Genomic DNA, 24,067 nt, shown 5'->3' on the forward strand with positions numbered 1-24,067 from the left:
AACTTGGAAGTAACTAATTCTTTGATCTTGAAAGGTTTTCTTATGCAGATCTTAATGGAACTGATCGAGCATCATTTAAGTAGGGAAAGTCATGACACAGAAACACAGACAAGCTTGATGCCTCCTTACAGAGAGTCACTTGGTAAGTGCAGCCTTTGCAGGCAAGGATTCACCAATATTTTGGTATTGGATAAATTGTAAGGATGAATAAATTGGACTAACGGTGTTCATTCATCATCTATTCATAYAGTAATAAAGAAGATTATACCCATCGCTCCTACACTCTTTTCTCACTTTTCTAAAATAGGACTAAAGTCCTATTTTCAATTCTGTTATTGCTCATGTGCTTTCTTAGGTTTTCAGTTGAATCGTTGATATTGTATGTTGAAGTATATTGAAGAAGATGTAAGGAGAACTGCAAGCATTATCACTCCATGCTGCTTCTCTGCTATCAGGGCTGTTTTGCTGTGTGGATCTTTTGGTGATGCTCCTACTCCTGTGCACTAAGGAACTTTAYAGAGAGAGACAGATCTTTGGTAGAATAACTGTGGTGACTAAGTTATTTTCAAATCCTGTGTTTTTATAGCTGAGAAGCTTCAGCTGATTGATGAACAGTTTGCAGACTCTTATCCCCAGCATCACAAGTTTGAATCTTTGGACATAAAAATTCATGAATATAAGAAAGAAATAGAGAAGCAGCTTCAAGCAGAAATGCATCAAAAGGTATAATTCCTATCAGCAAGCGTGAGAACAAAATTTGTTAATTTTAAGTTTGCAGCTTATATTTTTAATGTTTATAAAACCTGTAATGAAACAGTTTAATAATGATTTATGGTAAATACAAAAGGTTAAGTTAAATACGTTGGTAATTTGATGATGTGGCATGTACATATTTTCCAGTCACCTTTGCTTGTTAGACRTATACAATTTTGGAAATGTGTCTTTTGGTGCTGATTAGAATTTGCATACCATATCAAAACATTGAATATAAATTTTAAAATTGAAACAGCCCCATTATTTTTATTTTCATTGTGGATTTCTTCTTGCTATAATTAAATGTAGAGCTATTTTGGAGACTTTCCCTGTACTGCAGATCTCTTATTGCGTGTTTTTTTTTCCCCTCATGATTTTCTGTCAAAGTCAACTTTTTTTTTTTTTTTTTTTTTTTTTTTTTTTTAATGCTGTGCTAGAAAAATTTGCTTACTTGTTCTCAATTATAATATTTAGGCACACTTATAAAGTCACTTATGCATATTAATTGTTTGAAAAAATAAGTTTATGCTTATTGTGATAAACAAGCAAAAGGATTAAAAAAAAAAAGTGCATTTSATCTTCCCTCATTCTTTATTCCTCAGCAGACACTGCCTAATTAGTATGCAAAGCATGTTAATTTGTGGGTAATTTTTTCTCTGTTTCGGCAATGCAGTTTCAAAACAGAAGACTGGAATCTTAATACAGTTTAGAAGTGATTTATATCTACCTAACTTTCTGTAGATTATTTAGGAGTGTGAATTAGTAGAAGCCACTTCTAATCCCAGCTGTACATGTGCAGTACAGGCTGTACTGTCTCACTATGCCCTTTTTTATTTTTTTTAACTTTTTCACAAAATTTATGCCCACACCCAGACTCCTCTGTGAATCTACCGGCTGTGGGCTTTCCTGTTGGAGTGCTTTGGCTTTCTAATGATAGGCGAGTGACTCGGGACTTCCGTTTCTGTAACTTTGTTGATATGGAAGCTTTTTTGTGTGTGCTTTTCAATGAAATTGTGGTGTTTCTGAGTGATTCAGGATCTGTCTGCCTCTGTCATTCACTGTATCACCAGTCAAAAAGGATTCTTTATGGGTGTGACAAAAGTACAGACCCTGTCAAAGGAGGAACTTACTAATGTGGTTKCACCCTAATTTCCATTAGGATACAACTTCTGCAGTGCTATATTTGAAAGGCCGGTAAAGTAAATTTAAGTTGTATGAGTAGAGATTGTTCATTTGAAGATGGATGTATTTAATTCTCTCTTCCTTTTTTATGTAAAAGCTAGAGCATTTTAAAGAAGTTGAAATAGCAAAGATTAAAATGGAGGAGAAACTGCAAACCCAGAAGGAAATCTCTGCGCTACGGCATGAGTTTGAAAGGACCCATCAGGCCAAGTCTGAAGCCCTGATATCTCGCGAAAAGAATGCGATTGAGAGGCTCCAAAAACAACAAGAGGTAAAGTTCCAAATCTGTGTGGGTTATAGCATAGTACAAGTGATTCRGTGAGTTGATTAAAATGTTCCTTGTTCTTTAGGAGATCTGCATTCAAATCTTGGTGTACTAGTGAAAAYTTTTAATTTACTTTTTTTTCTTAAAAGTAGGGTAATGTCATTAGCAGCTACACAGTTGCATATGGATAAATATTTAATTAGAACTTCCTAGAATAGGAACAATTCTGCAAATGGATTGAAATGTGATATTTACCTTTTAATCTATTTTAATCTTTTTTTTTTAATTCAGACAACTGAAGTGCTTGATTCCAAGCCACAGTATTTAGTTGCAGTAGAATTCTTCCTATTAATTGAAAGAATTTATAAACTAAATTCTGCATAGTGAGGCTATACCATTGCTGCACGTTATAATGTGTTTAATATTTTCAGTAGCTGTTCTCTTTGCTTCAAGCTGTCACCTTGTTTCTTGTCTTTGAACACTTTGTGTCGATGAGCACCTCCCTTGGGCTGGCTGTTAGCACCTGGGTGTTCGGCCAGAGCGCTGAGCATTAATGCACTACACAGCAAATGCTACAAAGTCTAAACTGTACCTCAAAGACTCTCACACTTGTCAGTGTTTGAGAGAATGCTTTGCTTGCTGCCCAGGTAGCTGGCGCYCCCCCTGCAGTCTGCAGGAGACCTTCCTCTTGACATAACTTAGTCTTCCATCAACTCTGCCACCTTCCTGCTCGTGTTTTCTCCCCCGTCAGAGCACGTGGGTTCATTACTGAAGCAGTCATGTTGGGCTCTAAGCACTCTGCTGGTGACCTCCTTCCAGTCTGGAAATTAAACATTTCATCGCTGCTCTATAAAATTCTTTCATGGTTGTGTCCTTACAGAAGCTTGCAGGATAACTGCCTGTTTTATGCTCTCAATCCTCTTTAGGCATGAAATTAGTTCAGTAATTCAAAAAATAGATGGATCAACTTATCTGCCAAGTGTTATGTGTGGTTATTTGGTTGCTCATGTCAGGTTTTGCACCTTCATTTAYGGAGAGACTCTTAATAGAGACCAGCAGCTCTACCAAGTATATTTGTATTAAAAGGTTATTTAACCCTTTACTAAGGTGATTATATGACCAGGAAATACAGCTTGACAAATCTATTCTTTGTACAGGAAAGAGCACATAATTCTTTCAGCAGATGTGCAAGACTTGCAGATTTGATAGGAGCATCCACAGGGCAAAGTCATCTGTTTTATTTCTTCATGCGCTTAGTGATTCTTTGTAGAGAAGTAATGTGTTGTGAACAATAGAAGCTCTTTTTTTTCCCCTGTTGATGAGAAGCTATATGACTTGTGGTATTAACATGTTCATCAGTTATATTCCTCCAACAGTTTATTAAATTTGTATAAGTTAAATAGTGAAAGTAAAAGGACTGCTGGTTGAATCATCATTTCTTTAATCAGGGATTTTGACATTTCTTTTTTTCAGTGTTGTCTTTTTGAAGAAAATAAGATTATTTATTAAAAGGAGATATTTCATAGAATCATAGAATACTTAAGGTTGGAAGGGACCTCAGAGGTCATCGAGTCCAACCCCCCTGCTCACGCAGGGTCACCCAGAGCACGTGGCACAGGGCTGCATCCAGGTGGGTTTTAAAGATCTCCAAAGAAGGAGACTCCACAACCTCTCTGGGCAGCCTGTTCCGGTGCTCTGTCAGCCTCAAATATTTGAACATTTTTATTCCATGAATAATTTAAAAAGAAAACTGTAAGTCTCTGTAGTTACTTAAAATGAAARTGTTTAGTGATAGGCAGTAATATCTGCTTCCAAGACAGTTTTGCTCAGATTAACATTAGGATAAGTAGGGAAAAACAGGTAATTCTGTTTATTAAATTCTGCATGTCACTCCAAATGGTGATTATATATAAATAGTATTGTTTGGAATAATACCAATTCCCAAAGAAGTTCCTTGAARATTTCAACATCTTAAACAACAAATACTGTATAAAATGTGAAGTAAAACAGTAAAACTAAAGATAATATTTTCTCATTCAGATTGAAGCAAAGGAAGTATATGCTCAGAGACAAGCTCTACTGAAAGACATAGAAGTCATAAGAACAAGGGAGGCAGAGCTGAAGCAGAGAATCGAGACATTTGAAATGTGAGTTATTGGGGGGCATTTGCAGTACCACGTGCTGCTTCTGGAAAGCGTGTCTCAACATGCTGCTGCTTTTATGAAGTTTAGAGATTTTCTATAAGTTGAGAGGGTTTATCTATACCAAGAGTTGTGTGTGTGTTGAGCAGTATTGTTGAGCAGAGAGAAGCTTACTGGTTTTTGTTTTGTTTTTATTTATTTTGTTAGTTAGTTTAATCCAACCAAAATAGGGAGACRTTGCAATTACCCAGGCATTTGCTTTGCAGTTCAGGGAGAAGGGAACGTTACACAGTCATAACACTGAGGCATGTAATCCTGCTTTTCCTTTAATGACTGTTAAAGGGACGTGCTTAATAAGATCAATTTTCTTTCATTCATTCATTTAATTATTTATTTTTGCCAAATTTCCAATACTTATTTTATCTTTTTCCAGCAAGCCAGCAGAGGGTGCTGATAGAGTAGCATGCTCCACATTATCTTCTCTGAAGCCTTTTTTTGTGAGGAAAACTGAGCTAGGGTTACTCCAGGATAGCTGCATACATAATAATAATGCTGGATTTTAAATAGGGCAGTTTAGCRTGTGCCATTGGTTCTTAGTGAATGACAATGACAGATTCTGATGTTAATTTTAAATTGCTAAATTGCTTCAAGCAAGCACACTACCTTTTGACTTCTGTAAATGTTTTTTATGTAAATGTTATTAARACAAAACCAAAAATCCCTAAAAAATTGACTTCAGAACTGGTCACTGTTTGTGTATTTATGAATATTTCAGCACTCAGAAACTTCATGAAGAAAAAAATAAAACTATTGATGACGCACTTCGACGTCGGGAAGTTGCTGTGAAGAACATAGAGGAGACTTAYGACCAAAAACTTAAGACTGAACTCATGAAGTAAATTTTTCTTTGTCTCTTAACAGAACACACATTATTTCCTATGAAAATAGAATAATAGATTCTGTAGGATTTATTGATGCAAATATAACAAGGCAAGGACTTAAAATGTGCATTACATTTTTTATTTTTATTGTTTTGAATACTTAATATTATTGCTTATGTCTGTTTAGTGAGTGGTCACCTGAAGCTTGCCTGATGCTGCAATGCAGGCAGGTGCTCTCAAGATGTCATTGCTCATAGTTAGATGAAGAAATAAACCTGTTTTTCAAATGGGAAGGTCAACCACATGGCTGGTGCCCCGTAATTTATTTGCAAGCTAAACTATCAGCTGTTAGTATTCAGCTATCAATAAATGTAGGTATTGACTGCGTCACTATATTTTCATGAAGACGACAGAAGAAAGATGTGCAGGGTGGGTTTTGGTAAGAATGGTGCTTCCTCTGAGTGTGAGTTGTGTTTTTGGACAGAGGACAACATGAGGCAACTAATTGATGCACCTTGGTTAAGACCCAGGTACCTTATTTTACTTGTGTAGTCCGTAGCTGCTAGTTACAAGTAATGCTTATAAGTACTTTTGCTTTATGAGGAAAAGGAAGTTATTTTAAGTATTAACTGTTGCCTAGCTAATTTTATCAGCATACAAATATTTTTGGCATTCTGCAAATGCTCAAGTAGATAAAATCCATGCCCTTATTGATGCCAGATAAGTAATAATGAAGAGCTACTATTTAGTGTGGAAAAATAATATTTTTAGAAAAGGAATTGTCTTTTATTATTATTATTACTAAGTAAACTGTGAATTCCACAACTGGGAGAAAGATTTTGGTTATCTGGGCCATTTACAATTACAAGATGGGGATAGAGATATTTGATAACATTAATAATCTCAGTCATACAAAACACTGAGTACTTTTAGCTCTTGTAGCTTTCAGTAAAATTGAATGTTGAGGTTGGATGGCTGCTGGGTTGGGCATAGTTGGGCATTACTCAGTTTCTAGCTGATGGCAAATGAAAAGCCCTTGGGGACCAGTGCTGGGATTTCTGCTGTCCCCTACCTTCATCAGGAGCCTGTTTGATGGCAGAGTATCCTCAGCATCCTCAGCAATTGTGCATGAGATGCCAGCTTGAGGGAAATGAATGACTGCCACAACAAATGGCAAAGTGTTAGTGCAGAGAGACTTTGGTAAACTTGGGGATTGTGCCAGTATAAATCTCARGAAGTTGAACAGGAAGTGTTGAGTTATGTATTTGACACCAAATAAAGCTGATTAAAGCTGATCTAATAGCATCCACAGCTACTTGCATTTGAAAGTCTTTTCTTTTGTAGCTGTTTTTCATATATTTTGTAGCTTGAGAGTGGTAGACAACCTAGAGGGTAGCAGTGGCACTAAAGTGTAGAATGGGAGGTTGGATTTTAGGAAACAAACATTAATGTAGTGTCGGCACAGATTGCCCGTGAGGACTGTGGAATATGCATTTAGCATAGAGTTCTGTGGGAATKAATTTTGTCAACAAGTAATTGTATTGTGTGGTTATAGTTTTAGTCTGGGAAAATTTTGAACTTCCCATCCCACACATACATATGTGCATTGGGAATATGTAACTGTTTTTACATCCAGATATCAGCTTGAATTGAAAGAAGAATATATAGCCAGAACCAGCAAAGTTACTGAAGATGAGAAAAAGAATAAAGGTAACTTATCTGAGATAAAGTCTCTGTTGTTTGCTTCTAGAGCTTTTACCAAGAGGCCTCAAAACACTGTTTAGCAAAACAAAAGTTTGATAACAGTGACAGTTTGCTGTAAGTGACAAGAGATGCTGAAAAACATATAGCAGGATCCAGGGACAGGTCAACAACTCCTTGCAGTTCAGGATACAGTGGGAACCAATAAGCTATTGCCTATGTATAAGGTATTTCACATGGAAGCTATGAAGCCCCCCACCCTGTTTCCAGAGGGTTTCCCAGCTCCTTCCGAAGTTCCACCAGCTAGTTCTGTAGTTGAAGTCTGGTACAGTCTGGTACCGAACCCTTGAAGAGTTGCCAGTGGCTGCACTYATCATGCACAAAATGTTTAACTAAAGCTGGAGGAAAAACAGCTGGGGCAGATGACATATGTAGACTTTTAAGTCAGGATCATGTGGGAGAATTATGTATCGTGTGCATGTGAAATTGTGACTTAATTTTGATTAAGTATATATATTTGTTACGCAGAGTGATGTACGTAATTTTGAAGGAATGTGTTTGTGTGTATGTGTATGTATATATGTACATATGCACACCTATCAAATCTTTCAAGCCTTCAATTAAATTGCATTCTTGTTTTAGCAACTTGTTTTTTTTACTGATACTGTTTTTAATGCAACACTATAATTTAACATTTGTAATTCTTTTTGCAGAGAAGGCTGTTTTTTTGCATGAAGAATCCATTGCTATTAATTCAAAAAAGGAGGAACTGAAGCAAGCTATCTCACGTACAAAAGAGCTTGAGGTAATTGTGAATGTGAATTTAGAAGAGTTAGATTTTTTTTCTGATCATTTGGGCTACACTTTCAAAAAAAAAAGAAAATCTGAAATATAAGTCATTGTTAACTACACAGATTGGTTTTTCAGGGGAAACACCTTTTTCACATTCTGAAATGTTCTTTGTCTACAGCTGGATTTGGAGTCAGTGAAGGCCCAGGTTCTGCTGGTAAATAAACAGAATCAGCTGTTGACAGAAAAACTGAAAGAGGTTTCAGACTATCCCTTGCTAAAGGAAGAGAAATTGGAGCTCCAAGTGCAGAATAAGATACTTAGGCAACAGCTGGAGGAGACTCGCAGTGACAACCAGCATCTCAGAGACAGTTAGTGTGAACAATTTTGTAAATTTCTTTTTTGTGTTTTTCTACAGATACTTGTTTGGAAATTTGCATTAAAAATTATTTTTATGATGTTGACCRGTAGTTTATTCTAAACTTCAGTTTATGTTTTGGGACAAATTTGGGGCAAATTGGAACCTAACAAAACAATTTATGTTTTGTTATGGGACAAATGAAAAAAAAAATGTCCTAAAAAAATCGGAAAGCTTTGACAGCTTGCTTGTCTGATTGGTGGCTGTTTTTCCACTCCCTACACTGCCCTCTTCCCCCAACCCTCCCTCCCACTTCCAATTTATTTTTCTTCTCTTACGTTTTAAGTTTAGTTTATGTCTGATTACTGATTAAGGCCACTCTTATTTATGGAACCACCAAGTTTCATGTCTGAGTTCAGTTTCCAGATAGGTTGTAATATTTTGCCTGAGTTTGGGTGGATTATATAATCTTTCTGTACTTTTTTTTTCTTTTTTTGAAAAGCATCTTTAAATAGTACTATCGTTGTTTAATTTAGAAAATACCTGACTGTAATTTTTTCTTAAACAACTGTATAGTGCAAATTCTGAAATAAGAGATAACTCTTATGCTAATAATATCCCTTTCAACTCCTGAAAAGAAATGATACAATATTTTAATCCACAGCAGTAATATTGTTAATAAAGGTAAGAACAGCTTGACGTTTTACTGAGGGCTCACTTCACTACATTGATCAAGTGTACACCTGAGGTTATGGCAAGGGTAGAGACATCTGGGTATCTGCACATGGGATATGGACAGCACTCATATCCCATATGCATCCTGTACCTTAGGGAAGGTAGGAGTATATATTTTCTTTACCTAATAAGAAAATCCTGGTGTATTTTTAAGTGAATATAGCAACCAAAATTTTGGGACTTCTATAAAGGGACTTCTTTTGGGACTTCTTTTAAAAAAAAAAAAAAAAAAAACCCTTAAATATAATTGTGGAAGATTTGTTTTGGTTTTAAAACAATGTAAATTTCAAAACAATATTATATATAAAAAGTGAACATTCATATTGTGAAGTATTTTACGTTTCTCTTTCTTGAAAGAACTTGCCCAGCCCTCAGTGGAGCTCCTGGCCTGCCAGGCAGAGTTGAGAAGGATGGAACATTCCAGAAAGTTGGAACAGGATGAATTTCAAAGTCACAAGCAATTTTTGGAAAAGCAGCTACAGAGTGAGGTACTTTACTSTTTCTAATATAAATAGTTTGAATACTACTACTTCGTGTTATCTTGATAACATTTACCATTGTATGCATGTCATTCTAAATGTTACTGGAATGCTTTGAACTCTACTTTTTTTTTTAATGTAAACTACTTAGAAAAAGGTCAAAGTCAATCTTTTCCACCTTTTAAGCTGTCGGTACTGGCTTTGCATGGTTTACTATGTATATATATTTTGATTTGACCTGAAAAGTTCTAAGAAAGAAACAGGCATTCTGCAAGTCAGAGTATTTCTATTTATATAGATTATATATCCCTGCCCTTCTTCACCCCTACCCTCCATCTCATGTAGGTTGAGCGTTGTGCCCAGTTAAAGACTCAGCTGTTGGACTCTGAAGCTGCTGTCAGGAAGTTAAACATACAAGTTGAAGAATTGAACCTGCAGTTGAAACAAACACAAGCAGGTTTGTATCTCRTACAAAGGAAGCCCGTTATTAAGTGCTTTTATCAAACCAACATGAAACTTTTCAGAGACTTAAAGAGATCTATGTGCAACTAATCAATCAGCACTACATAGATTTCAAGTTTAAAATGAGTCTATTTAAAGATGCAGTTTAAAATGCAAACCCCAACTTCCTTCTCTAACAGAAAAGTAAGATGAAAACAACAGGGAGAAATGAAAACACACCTACGTGAATATTTTCTCTTTTCTATTGTTTATGTTACTACTTAGAATAAAGACATTACTATTTGGTGATAGCACACACACTTGAAAAAAGTGATTTACGTTGTGTTTTAATGCTTTTTCATTCTTTTATGTTCACAATAAGAGTAATCGGTTTGAAATTATCATGTGTCTCAATATTAAACCTATCTTTTTGACAGCTGTAGTCAACACTATTAATGTAAGCTCCTCATATTGGTATTAGGAATTTGCATAGCGCAGATCAGTTTTCCAAATACSTGTAGTTCTGAAGATGCCGGTCTGTTGGATTTCAAGTATCAAGATGAATTCAAATTTTGAATTATGTATCAAGTTTTGATACATAAATGTAATTAAAAATAAGAAACATAAGAAAATATAATTTAAGGAATCATGCTTTGCAGAACTGGTTAATAAAGATGCATATTTTAGGTATAGCGTTACTTGAAGAGAAAGAGAAATGTATAAAACAATGATAAAATATCAGTTGTAATTTGCATATGAAAATATATGATTACATTCTCRGGATGGGGATTAGTTTCATGATAAGTACATTTTGATTACACAGGCATTTAAATGCCCTCCTAATTCTTCTAATCAGTTACGAGTCTCTCTGTCTCCCTCACGCCTCCTGGATCACATAGTTCTGGAAAACGAAGTGTATCGGAACCCGAAGCTGTCGCTCGTTGAGCGCTCCCTCGTGGCTCTCGCTGAGGACAGGCTGGTGCCTGCGGATGTGTACGTGGATGGTGCCTTCCGGAAGGCCCAGGCCATGGGCGACACTGTGCAGGGCAACACTGTGGCCAGAGCCGGGTATTGCCGGCACCTGCCAGCCCGGAGCGCTTCTCCCGATTCCGACCTCGAGTGCATGGCTCAAACCAGGGCTCGAATAAAAGAGCTAGAAAAGGAGGCAGAGCACTTGGAAGAAGCCTACAGGAACTACCAGTACAGAGTGATGCAGGATGCAGCCACAAGCAGAACAGCGAGAAAGAAGCAGTCTCCTTTGCTTCCTGAGCATGTTTTTAGCAGAGCCCCCTTGACAACAAAGCAGCAGCATCTAGAGGGCAGCCCTAGCTCCCAGCACTCACCTCTGAGCAGCCCAAGAGGCCCAAAGTACACTGGAAGAGTTGGCCACGTTGAAGTCTTAAATCCTCTCACACCACCACACAAAAGAGTATCTTCCTCCAGACRCCTTTCCTCCACTCCTGTTTCCAAAATGGAAAGAGATCTCAATAAAAAGAAACTTTCAGATGGTAAGCAACTGATTAATATGCTGGTGTTAGTGTTTTATTTATTGTTCCTGCTTTATGATTGGGAGATGGAGATGAAATCTTGATAATCTTTTACTCATTTATTTATTTACTAATGGGCAGGAGAAGATTAGAGACCCAGTTTGTTAGGTAAATGGAGTATCAATTCTTCACAAAAACAGCACTGATTAAGTCCTTTGAGGGAGGCTAAAGATATTGCACTTAGTTTAGTGTACTTAGTTTAAAACAGCTARTTTTAAAAATAAGACTGTGCTACGTAATTCACTGTACTTTTCTCCTTACATGGCCATTTTGTGAATTTGATATTTTTCTTCCTAACTACAGTACACTTCACATGCTATTTTATTGAATTACATCATGTTTGTTTCACTTAATATTTCAGATTTACAATTTTTTTTGAAGTTCCTTTTGTCCCTGTTTTAAGATGATTAAATCAAGATGACATTTTTCTTCCTTGCTTATGAGAATATTGTGAGTGACTGTGTCAAGGCCTATTAGAATACAAATGCTATATCTGCCACTTTCCTTTATCTTTTAGAAAGTTTACACTGTTGRAGAAGTTAAGTAAGTTTAACGCTATTAGTTCCTGATAAACCCTTGGCAATTGTTATGTTTACCTCTGCGAAACTTTAGTCTTGTTTAAGATGACCTGGAACTTTCCAGGTTATCTGTTTCAGAAGAGCAAATCATTTGCTATTTCTTTGAATATTCGGGCCACCTCAAGAATTCTTGAAAAAATTCTTGAAAAGTGCAGCTTTCTCAGTACATTCCTGCATGCTTTCAGGTAAATTTCCTCAGATTTTGCCACCTTGGAAGCCTCTAACTGAAGCTTTTTAAGTATTTTTAATTCTTACTCTATTTTTAAAAACATATTTGTTAATCTTTCATCTGCTTAATAGAATTTATTGCATCAGGTATGTAGCATATATTAATGTAAGCACTCGTGACTTCCTATTTTTATGAGCAATTTTTTTTTCCTTTAGCATTAAGGAATAGATCTGTGTTCTCTTTTGACTTGCTTTAGTTATTGGTGCTTATCTAGTAAAACACCACAGCAGATCAGAGATACTTAAGTTCCTAGAATGTGTTTAGAAATAGGTTTTTGTTTCAGAAAGTGGGGAAATTATGTGGAGAACTAGGATTTTAGTTGAAATTCGCATCAATAGGAAGGAATGAATTGATGATCAGAAAATGCAAGTGGAAACTAATTGTGGGATTTACAGGTCCAAGCTGAACAAGAGTAGGATGAGGGGGTTTGGAAGAAAGTGATTTTGAAGAAGCTGAGAAGACTGGTAACAGGCTTCCTTGGGAAGATGCTCAAAAACCAAGGGCAAATTGGCAGGTTGAACAGCACGCTAGCTGAATTAGGTGGAAAATTGCAATGACAAACCATCTATAGGCTTGGTGCTGAAGTGCTGATAAGAATCAGGTTGCTTCCCATTTAATACGTCTGCTCCATATCAGAAAAAAAAAAAAGTTTCAAAAATCTCCTCATACAGAGTGTTTTTACATTGACATTTACAGTGCAGTGTTTGCTGGAGGCGGCTACAGACCAAGTGTGGTTTTGCTGGAGAAGCCTGAGTCGTTCTGGAACCTTCTGTGGAACCTTTTTCAGTGCGGTTGAGGGTGTCAGTCTGAAGAGCTCAGTGTAAATGTCAAGAGGAAAAAAAWTACCCTGCATGTGAATCTGAGAGCTTTGCTTTTCCTTGAAATGAGCTGTGCTGGAGTCCAGTCACGTGTCAGAATAAATTCCAGCTCGACTATCAGCAGCCATCTTCCAAGGATAGGAGGAAGTGCTTGGTCTTTCTGTAGCACTTACAGTTAGCAGATCCAGCAACTAGTTTATGATATAATCTGTCAGTTGAAGGATGCACTTTTTTTTTTTTTTTTCCTGTTCAATCTTCAAATTAGCTCATATATTTGCCTGCTGTCCTTCCCTAGCCCATGCCCGTTCCATATTTTTCAGGCTTTGCCTTTTGGGAGGGAGTAGGCCCAGTTCTTGACAGAATAATTGAGTTAGGAAAGATCCTTCTTCTGTTCTCCCCAGGTTACGCACTCCCTGTTTCCAGTCTCTGGTGTTCCTTGGGAACAGTACTGATAAAGTAATAGGGGGCATGGGTCAGACAGCATGGGAAATTGTTCTTAGCAAGTAATTCTTGCTTCTGGCAAGAAAGAGGGGGGCTGGCAAGGCAGCAGGCACCTCTCGCTCTTTTCTTGGATGAGTCCGTTCGATTCCGGGTGGTTCCCACCATTAACAGACGCTGCTGGTGCCCCWGCAGGATGTAGCGGCGAGGCCCCACTCCGACCTCTTTGGAGGCCGTTTCTGCTGTGTGGGTTGCTCTTCTCTCCGCATGTGGAATGGCTCTGTGGAAATAAAACTAAGAGCAACCCCCCGGTGTAAAGCAGCCGCCCTTGTGCTGCGAGGAGTGCACTGTGAATGCTGCACTTCCATATCGGCATCTTGAAAGGACTTCAAGCAGGGAGATGTTTGTGAGGGCTTTGCCTCTGTCCCTAGAGCTGGATTTGAATGGACAGCACTAAAAAAGAGGTGAAAAGTGCTGGTGCTTGCTTGCTGAGTGATGCTGAATTTTGTGGGTTCAAAGAAAACCAGGTAATGAAGCATGCGTGCAGCTGCACAGGAAAAGATTGCAAAGCAAAACTGAACTAAAATGCTGGACTTTGTAATTTTAATAAAATATTTTTAATACAAGATTACATGGACACCTTCAGTATCCTAGGAAACCCAAGATTTCTTCAGTCCTGCTGTCTGTTTGTCATCCWTTCCAGATGACTTTTCCATTCTTACAAAAGGGATTAAATTGTCAAAGATTTTTTTTCTTCGCCTAACCTCTCATTTTCGCAAATCTGCAGAAACTGAAATCTCCAGTTTCAATTTCCTAATGAAATGCCCTACCAAGCCCTACCTTGAAGTCTGTCTCACTAACCACTTCCTCTAATGCCAGCAGAAGTGGGTCTTAAATGCTGAGTAAAGGAAACTTTGCATGGGACATGCAGGTATAAAGGAGAGCTGAAGATAAGGCTTTGTGAAGAATAAGTATATGATAATGAACGCTTGTAAAAGAGAATTTATATTAAAATAATTGAGAAAAAATTCCTGGTAGTTCTGCAACTGACAATGAGGTATTTAGTGGCATTATTGCTTAAAAGCAATTACAAAAATAATTATGTTTTCTGCCTTTTTTCTCTCTCTCTCTCTCTCTTTTTTTTTTTTTTTTTTTTTTTAATTTTTCTCTTCCCTCTCCCCCTGATACTTTATGCATCACTAGCAGACTTTAAATGCTGAACTCTGTTTTTCAGCATTCTGCCACTCAGGAAATACTCTCTGTTGTCATGCCAGTTCTAACCCAGCTCTGAGGAGATAAAAGTACTTAGTACAAGAAAGTCCATATTAATCCTTTAGCTTTTGATGCTGCTTGTGCCATAGTAATGGTACTTGCATGGTTTAATTGTGGATATTTTATCTATAAAGTCGTAGTGTAAAGAACTGATAAATACAAATTGCTKTTGTTGTTGTTGTCCTGCAGAGATCAGTGGCTCATACCTCGCTTCTTCCCAGCAAAGTGTTGACCARCTGCTTTCTCCAATTTCAAAACCAGGCCGCCTTTCATCTTCTGAATCTGTGCCTTCCTCGCCATCCAGTCACAGAGAGAAAATCAGGTGTGTACAAAACAGAATTTGTATCTTTTTAATAAAACAAACATGCATCTAATTRTAAGACACATGCAGCTTTTACAATTCAAGTAAAAAAAAAATTTCATGGGACAGAATATTTCTAAAGTTGTTTCTAGATCCCATTCTTGAATATCGTGCCTCAAGAAGACCATAGTTCAAAAAATGAAACTTTCATTTGGCAAATATGACTGGACCTTTTCACTTCTGTTACACCTGTGCTTCTTACCATATAAAGTATGTGCAGTRTAATACTTAAGCCTCAAGTACATCAAGTATACCAGAAATTTCAGATTTCTGAATACTCAGTATTTCTCATGGGTTGTCAGTGGTTGTGGGTGTATGTACCTTTCTGTGAGTATATAAAAGGCAACTAAGATATGATTGGTTTAGAAAATGTTCTGCAAAGCCTTTTCCCTGCTGTAACTGAGGAAGGGCAAAAGGTTATTCAGGAGTTCCCTGTGTTGGGGAGAGATGGGAGTGTTAACAGGAGCTTCGGAGCCTAAGAGAGGCACTAGCACGAGAAAGTGCTATATGAAGGACTAAGAAGCCAGGAAAGTGAGAACGTGAAGAAACTTGGGGAAACTGAGGTAGCCTAAAGGCAAGTTGTTCTTATGCACATGCAGCAAACTGATAAATATCCATCAGTGAAACTTAGCTCAAATTGTACTCTTTAAGGGAATTAATTCTTCTATTTAGAACTGTGCTCCTCATCATTTTAGTCTGTGCTACTTCAGTTTATTTAAGCATTCTTGCTAAATTAGAATTTATGGGTTTATCATCTTTGCATATAAAGGTAAAGAGATGGGTAGCTGCACTTTCATTTCTTAAGATCTGTTTTAGGTAAATWAATAACTTTTCAAACTAAACTGCACAAAAATGTTTCCTCTCTCCATGCTTCTCTGTTATCAGAGGTTTGTGATGCAATTTTGCTTCCCAAGTAAAGGACAGTCAAAACATCTCATACCCATCACCCGTCGTCRTTCCTGACTTGATTACTAGGGAAAAATAACTTATCCTGAGGAATAACTTGTCCTGAGACAGCTCCAGACATTTCCAGGCCTTTCTTCTGGAGACAGGCATCTCCAGACCTCTTTATTTTGGTATCACGTTTAATACACTTTTACTGAGGGTGACCCATCCTTAACGTGCCTGGTGGAATGGGTTTATGAGAGCAAGCGGCAATGGAAATGTACTTACAAGTAAAATAGGGTGCTGTACTACCCGTAAGCCATTGCAAATTAGACTTCAGTCAGTGAGGGAGAACTGCTCGTATGAATACAGGACCTCTCTGTTTATTTCTATTTCAAGATCTGAGTGTGTATGAAGAGACCTAATAATTACAGACAGGAAGACTGGAGCTATAAAGCAGATTATCTAAATCTTTCCTGTTATGTTCAGAGCTGAAGAAAGTGACTGTGAGGATTGCTAGCATTTTTTTTTCTTTTTTTTTTCTTTTCTCCCCTTTTTGTTTGTTTGTTCTTTAATGGAGGTTTTCAGTGTAATAGTTAAACTTGAGTCATGTGGTGTCAATTGGCCTGTCGTTACAATATTGCTGTTAGATTCAGCCCAGCTTTTGATTGTCAGCTTTGCTTGACAAAATGAATTTTGAAAACTGTTTTAAAATGCATGTGCTTAATTGTCTTAATGAGGGACATCTCTTTGTTTACTAAATCCAAGGCACGAATTGAATGCGCTTCTGGATTGCAGGATACAGTATTGAAGAAAGTGGTCAGCATGTGTTTGAACTGTGGGCATTTCAGAGTTATTTAGCAACTATTACTAGGAAGGAGAGAAAACACTTTGGGGGATTAAACTGCAAACATTTGAAGTTGCACTTATTCTGTTTAAATTACAGCATCAGTGACATTACTGACCTACCCCTCTCAAAAGATGGCTAAATTTGTGGGTTTACCCAAATATATTGTTTTTATTGATYGTGTCTCTTGGTGATCGTTTGTTTTGTTTGTTGCCCCCTTCTACCCAGCTGAAGACTTGAATTGCTTAGAAGCTGCAAGCACAAATATATTTATGCAATGATAAAAGCGACAGCTGGGATGCAGTAAGCTCCTTTATGGAGTGCTGCTGGTGATTTTCATTAGTGGCTGTACTCCTTTTGCTGTGCAGGTTCTGGTTAAGTTTAGTAGCTAGGGCATGTGGGAGTTATTGTTCTTTCCTATTACTTATCTGATTAGGTAAACAGGGCATTAAAATGAGGTCACTAATCCCATTTTTCATAGAACCCACATTTTCACCCGTGCATATATGTTTTGCCAGACATCTAATCCCAATATATGTCTAACACATCTGTTAACATGGTGTCTAAGAAAGACATGCTGCCTCCAAAGGCAAATTTCTTCGTTTCAGTCAACTGTGTGTATCTCACGTTGTCGTCTTCCTTTTATTTATTTCCTCTTAATGCCTCTTCAGAGTATATCTTGTTTTAATGTAATGTGTTTGTCTCGGCTCTTTGTGGGCCTTGGGGAAAGGCTGCAGGGGCAATATCTTATCAGAGAGACGTACTTGACATTCAGTGAAATGTGGAGAACTGTATTCAAATACCTTAATTTATGAGTCAGGATTTTACAGTATTTTTTCTTGTGTGTTTTAACATTTGGTTTAGTCTGTTGATAAACTTAGGAGTAATCCCTGTGTTTAAGTCTCAGATCATTGCTTGCTTAAAATCTTAGCAATTATGTTTACAAAATTATTTGTGTTCTTCCTTCTTTCAGACTTCATAATCAACAAACAGACAAACCGAATCTCAGTGATGTCTTCAAACCAGAGAAACTGATATATGAGGACCTTGAAGAACATGTTTCTTCCCTTGAATGTAAGTTTTGGAGTATTTTAAGCAGTTATTCCAGTAAATTGAAAGAGAAATGCGTCATAATTTTGTTTTGTTTTCCTTTAAATGGATTTATTTTGCATAGGATTATCAGAGACTATTAGTGGAGGGACTTAAAAATGATAATTTATATGGTTGGGGAAAAAAAAAGTGTTTAACACTTTAGAACATAATAATTGCAAGACAGTTGATGTGGTAATTTGCAACTGTAGTTGACGAGGAAAAAAATCAGATGCTGGGAATAAGAAAAGGAGTGTCAGTTGATTAAACACTAATTTTCATCATATTGGCATCTTTAGAAGGCCAAGTTATATATAAATATGTAGGTATTAAGATACAGTTGGATCTGTAATTTGGGATTATACCTCTTCAAAACTTGTATTATCTTGTTCTGAATATTTCATTAGGTCTTACACTTGGTTTAGGCAAGTCTAAAACTGTATAGAAAAAAAATATATGGACACTCAAACACACCTAAAAGCAAAATGTATAAGTCTGTGGATTAGCTTGAAGTCCTGCTATATTTATTGTTGAAAACAAGACTCCAAGGGATGTTCATTATGGAGCAGTTTTGGAGTATGACCATACAAGTTCATTATGGAGCAGTATGATCAAGTATAACTCTGAAGATGAGTTTCTGCAGCCATTATGTCTTCCATTATTAATTTTTTTTCCTTCAGTCACTGAAACTTAAATAGTATATTATGTACTAGAAATTGCTTACTCTTAGTAATTTGCATCTTAAAAATATTTTCAGTGGCTTTGGTGCACTGAGTTGTTCCTTATAAGTTGTACAGATCTGACTCAAAGTAGGGTAAAGGAATCCATGAGAGGCCACCCTGCCAAGCATTGCGTATATCCTGGGAACTTACCGATTCTTCTTATGGAAATATTTTAAACCTAATGCTAGAGAGAGAGCAAAAGAAGGCACTAGRTACTTTTATTTTTATTTGAGTATGATGGCCCATTGTTTAGAGAGCATGGGTAAACTTTGCTTTCCTAAGGAGCGCTGGTAGGACAAAAACTACTGGTTTTGAATGAACCTGGAAGCATTTTCATAGCTTTGCTAGAAGGACAGTTCTGCCCAGATTGTCTCTGATGCTTTAAAAATCCTTTACAAAACGAACTGAAGCAACTCAAGACTTTTTGAGAACGAAGCTAATCAGGTTAGGTGTGTGGTTTGTCTTCATCCCAAATATTTGCATTTTATTACAACACGGAAAAGAGAAATGTTTGAAATCATGATGATATTTGAAGGATGGGAAATTAGTTTGTATTTACAACTTTATCCAGATCATAAGGCGAAACCTAAGGTATCTGTGCTTTATTGCACTAAAATCCTGAAAAAAAAATGGTCCTATAGAGTTCAGGTTGGATAACTGGAGCTCCTGGATACATTTGACTTTTACGTCTTTACTTGCTCTCTCCCATAAAATTGGGGTAGTTTCCATGTGTGTGTGTTGCATATAAAGAAGCAGTTGTGTACAGTACTGAGGAGGATCACAGAAGAAACACAATAATTGATTTTTTGTGAGCTGGAGCAACACATGCTGCAAGGAGAAGAAAATATAGTGCAGAGTATCCGAGTCAGCATTATCTATCCTTATCCTTATAAAGCACATTGAAGATGCCAGATACCCTACTAGGGAAATAGCATGCGATCAGGTATGTTAAAAACGTTTCATATGGTTGAAAAGGATGAGCTAAACTTGGACACATTATTTGTGTGTATTACGCAATGGTATGTCAGAAATGAAAATGTTCTGATGTTCTCTTGCATATTTAGCCTTGCATCTGCGTTGTGTTTGTAACACAGATGTGTTCCAACAGCTAATTTCAAACCCAGCAATTCTGTAATTAAAGCAGCAAGTAAGCCTCTGATAATTCTTCATTCTTGGGGTCAAGTTGGAGGGAAAATGCTCAATTAGTGCTTGTATCTGTGTTCTAGTTTAGCCATTCCCACACTCCGTGTCCCTTCCTTAGCCTCGCTCTTGCAATTACAAAATAATGAAGCTATTGTTCAAATATTTCAGCAGATGAGGGGGCCGTTCCGGAGCAGTGTGAAAGGACTGTCCTGCATCCACCGGAGGCCGCGGCCTTCGGGAACCACGTTGCTGGAAGCGCAACAGCCGCTGGTGACAACTGGCACTCACAGCCGGACTCCAGTGAGTGCCCAGCTCGGGAAGAGAAACAAACACCCCTCCCAGAGGGCCCGTGTGCAGCACCCCGCCGTCCTTCACGCTCTGTGCGTAGYTGGGCTGAAGGATTAAATATTTTCCCCAAAGTGGTGATTCTGTAACAAAGGGGATGCGAGGTTTGCTCCTCCTTTATTGTGTGAGGGTTACTTTTTCAACATTGTTTGAGTTCTTTCTTTTTCTTTAATCATTTTAAGACTCCACCTCATCTTACGGAGAGAGATTTTGATTTTTTTTTKGGGGGGAAAGATTATTAAATATTATTTCTCCTCTTGAAAGAAATAAGACTTTAGAGCTTTCCATGCTGCATATTTGGATTTTTTGTTTTTGACTTTTGTGATTCATAATTCACAATGTTTACTGTCACATGCTGATTTAATTCTTTGGGTAGATGAGATAGATTTCAGTGCTGCCCAGGCAACTTTTCTAGTTAGTTTTGGTAACATTACAATTATTTTTACATAGTCCAGTTTTTTTCTAGGCTCTAATAATTATTTTGTTTGACCATCTAATTGCTATTGGCCATCTAATTGCTACTGTTCTGCTTGCATAGGTTTAAAAATCTACTGGTCAAAACAGCAGAGTGTCCTTAAATAATTTTTAATTTTTAACAGTGTTTTTGCTTTATAATTATAAAGAAAAAATCCAGCCACATACCACATGAGCTGCCTGAGTTTTAAGATAGCAGATACATGTGTAAGCTGATGCTGACATCTTCTTTTAACACCTAAATCCATACTACAGTGGAGGATTTATGTGCATAGGAATTTTCAGATTTAAAGAGCAAATCTGTAATAGGAATGAAAAAATCACTGAGAGATTTTTCCACTCCTTGTCTTTACTTTTAGCTCTGCTGTTTAACTCGTAGGGAGGCATTTATCAAGGTAGAAACATGTAGAGGTGGAGAGGGGTGTGTGTGTGTGTGTGTGTGTGTAGGGGGGTGTATACACATGCATACCCACATGCTGACACCCATGTGCATACACACATAAACTTATGTACACATAAGCAAAATATCTACTAGTTTTCCATTTTCTATTAATACCACATAGAAACTTAYCTACTTATATGTTCTTGATTTTGCCCAATTTAATTACAAACAGGCTTTGTTATCAAGATGTTGCTTACARGGGGTTTCAGTGTTTGCTGCTCTGGTAGACCCCTGAACAATGTGAAATCAAAATGTAACATCATGATATAACTCAAGTCATGGACATTGAAATAATTTTCCACAGCTGTGTTGGATCAAAGACAGGCTGAACAACAGAGGAGTGAAGATGAGAAAATGCTGGAAGAAGAAAGGAGAGAGGGGGAAGAAAGACAGAGGGAACAAGCAGCAGCTTTGGAAAGAGAGCAGGAAGAACTGGAAAAACTTAACAAGGAGACGGTGACTTAATATTTTAATTTCTGATAGTAACGTGGCTTTCTCATGCTGTGTATTTGAGACTGGTGTGTGTATTGCTTGGCTAAAAAAAAAGATTTTATGTTTTTTTTAAAGGTGAAATAATAGAGATTGCCTTCTTTTACAGCTGCCTCTTCTTTAACCAAAGAGTTTTGCCAAAATTCCTTCTTACATCAAGGAACTTTTTCATCTGAAGCAGATACTTTTTCTTCTGTGTTTCATATAATCAGAAGCTACATGTTTCCCAGAACTCTACATTATAGTTTTATGTCTAGAACCCAATCATCACCAGAATATCAAAACCAGCTATGAATTTGCACTCTTTCCAGTCTGGACTGTTCCTACTGCAGCACTATGGGAAAGTTTGCACGTCCATGTGTTGACCAGTCATGCAGATGGGTTAGAGTGTGATTTCTTGAATGATGTAGTTTGAGGTTGAAGCAATAACTTAKTTCATCTTTAACTGAATGCAAGAAGTTCAATGACAACTGGCATATTTTACTGAATTTAATATGAAGTTCTGTATTTGTTACAACCTGTAAATACTTTTCTTGAGCTGATAAATATTTAATTATAACTTTGTGTCCTGAAGTGTATCCAAGACTTGATGAAAACAGATGAAGAAAAAGAAGACGAGTCAAAAATTGAAAACAGTAATTCTGGTGCTGGAGATAACATAAGGGGTTCTTCTCCGAATCCATTAGAAAAATACATGAAAATAATTCAGCAGAGAAGAGAGCAGGAACTGGCCAACAAGGTAATTATTTCAAAACTAGATCCCTCAAAAATCAATTCTTTAAATTGGTTTGCTGTTAAATATGTTTAGTATGAAAGCAATATTGTATTTTTTCTTCTTCATTCAGAAGGTTAATTAAAAAAACTCCTGAGGTGAATGATTGGATTTGTGTTGAAGAAATCTATTAGTGCAAAAGGAAAAAAATGTAATTTTCTTGGATAAGTTTTTTTGTTCAGCTATGCTGTGTTTTGTTACTTATTAAAACACTGAATTTTAATGTTTTCAATTTTAGTAGCCTGCATTTAATAAGCTGATTCAATAAGCTGTCTTAAACTACAGATCCTGTTACTGGAGTCACTGATAAAATTAGATGTAAGAACCAGTTACAGAAAGTATATTTTCTTCTTCACTTCCAGGATTCAAAAAAAGAAGAAATGGAAGAACTATCACTTACAGAAGGACTTGTATCTAGTGAAAAAGATGATAGGTGAGGCATTAAGGTATTATTAATCACATCTATTACTCCTTATAAATAGGATGAATATTTATAAATAAAAAACAAGTTAAATGAACCTGTAATGAAAAGCAAATATCTTGAAAAAGTAACAACCTTTCCAATTCTCATAGAGGGGAAAGTAACTTTCCATGCATTGCATGGAATTACAATCTAGGAGCTCCATTCAGTGATGTTCCAAGAAGTGCAGTTAAAACTTTACACCTGCAGTASAGCAGCACCTCAATTCCTTCAGTGAACTGAAGTATCAGGGAGTCTCCCAAGGCAATGACCAAAATGGGTTAGTGCTGCAGGTTGCTTGTAGTCTTTTATTAGCATTGAATCCAGCATTGATTTAGCAGCACAGACACAGACTAATTTACACGCTTCTTCTCAGAGAGCTTTTTCGCAACTTGTGCTAAGCTTAGTCCATTAGCTGTGATTATCTTGAGAAACCAATAGGGAGGATATATAGTTTTCAGTCAGGGAAGATTATATATAGTTTTTTTGAGTTTCATTCTCTGTCAAATCTTTTTATTTGCCTGGAAATTCAAGTTCCTCTTTAAAAGAAGTATGTATATTTAAGATCAAGTACTTTGGATTCATACCAATCCTGTTATGTTTTTTTTCTTCCTCTCTCAAATACAGTGCTGCGGGCGTTTCTCAAGGAGAGGCTGATGACAGTTTCTGGTGACCAGCAGCTATTGATACTTTCTTTATTTTTTTTTTCTTTTTTCTGACTGGCTTTCTAGCTGTAAGTAAGTGGAGCTGTGTGCACTGTTACAGCCTACACAAGGATCACAAGCTGTATCCTTATAATACACAAAGATAATAGGAGCTGTCTCATCACATCAGTCATGGAAGTTCAAGAGTGATTCTAGGTGCCTTGTTAGTTCATAGCGATGCCTGTCCTTGGAGTGTGGTGAGGTGAGGGGCAAAGCAGCAGCGAGCGACAGATGGGTACASTCAGGTAAATTGGTTTGACATTGAGTTTCTCTAGTTTGACAGCTTTTGAAGTGGTGTTTGCCCTCCCCTCTCCCCATTCTGTATTACAGATAGTAGGTCAAAGCAACAGCCTAAGTACTATAAGAACTTCAGGTATTGCTTGTTCTTAAAGGTACTCTTGGGAGAACCTTGGCTGGTGCATTTTAAGAGCAGAGTGTGACAGAACGAAAGGAAAGGGGGACCTTCACCCCTGTTTTAAGGGAAACAAAACACCTCTAAAAGCAGCTTTATTTCAAGCATTGTTTTTTTTTGTTTGTTTTGTTTTGTTTTGTTTTTGTTTTTTTTGTTTTAACCGGTCCAAAAGGGAGAGATTCAAATGAAAGTGCTCTTGAACTCCTCTTTATTTAAGCTTTGTATTTTGTAGGTAGATTATAGGCAAGATCATTAAACTTTATTTACAATATAAAATACAGTATTTCTAATCAATGAAGTAATTGCAGTTGGCAG

General features: G+C 37.0%; 1 protein-coding gene across 2 annotated transcripts; it reads left to right on the forward strand.

Moving 5' to 3' along the window:
- The first annotated feature begins 34 nt into the window (after positions 1-34).
- On the forward strand, positions 35-23,649 carry LOC112943988 (oral-facial-digital syndrome 1 protein-like). 2 transcript variants are annotated; one of them, XM_026035301.1, is made up of 18 exons: positions 35-142; positions 587-723; positions 2,033-2,206; positions 4,241-4,347; positions 5,117-5,236; positions 6,859-6,932; positions 7,637-7,728; positions 7,894-8,083; positions 9,163-9,293; positions 9,630-9,741; positions 10,625-11,233; positions 14,797-14,929; positions 17,674-17,774; positions 19,823-19,954; positions 21,220-21,371; positions 21,979-22,143; positions 22,539-22,609; positions 23,264-23,649. In XM_026035301.1, the coding sequence occupies exons 1-18, from the start codon at positions 43-45 to the stop codon at positions 23,307-23,309; spliced, it is 2,646 nt and encodes an 881-aa protein (XP_025891086.1). In that variant the 5' UTR covers positions 35-42; the 3' UTR covers positions 23,310-23,649. The 2 variants fall into 2 exon arrangements, with proteins under 2 accessions (XP_025891086.1, XP_025891085.1); XM_026035300.1 differs by lacking the exons at positions 21,979-22,143; positions 22,539-22,609; positions 23,264-23,649 and having other exon boundaries at positions 37-142; positions 19,826-19,954; positions 21,220-21,916.
- Positions 23,650-24,067: the final 418 nt, after the last annotated feature.

The sequence above is a fragment of the Nothoprocta perdicaria genome, unplaced genomic scaffold (genome assembly GCF_003342845.1).
Source record: "Nothoprocta perdicaria isolate Ctin4 unplaced genomic scaffold, notPer1 scaffold_158, whole genome shotgun sequence".
NCBI classification, from domain to species: domain Eukaryota; kingdom Metazoa; phylum Chordata; class Aves; order Tinamiformes; family Tinamidae; genus Nothoprocta; species Nothoprocta perdicaria.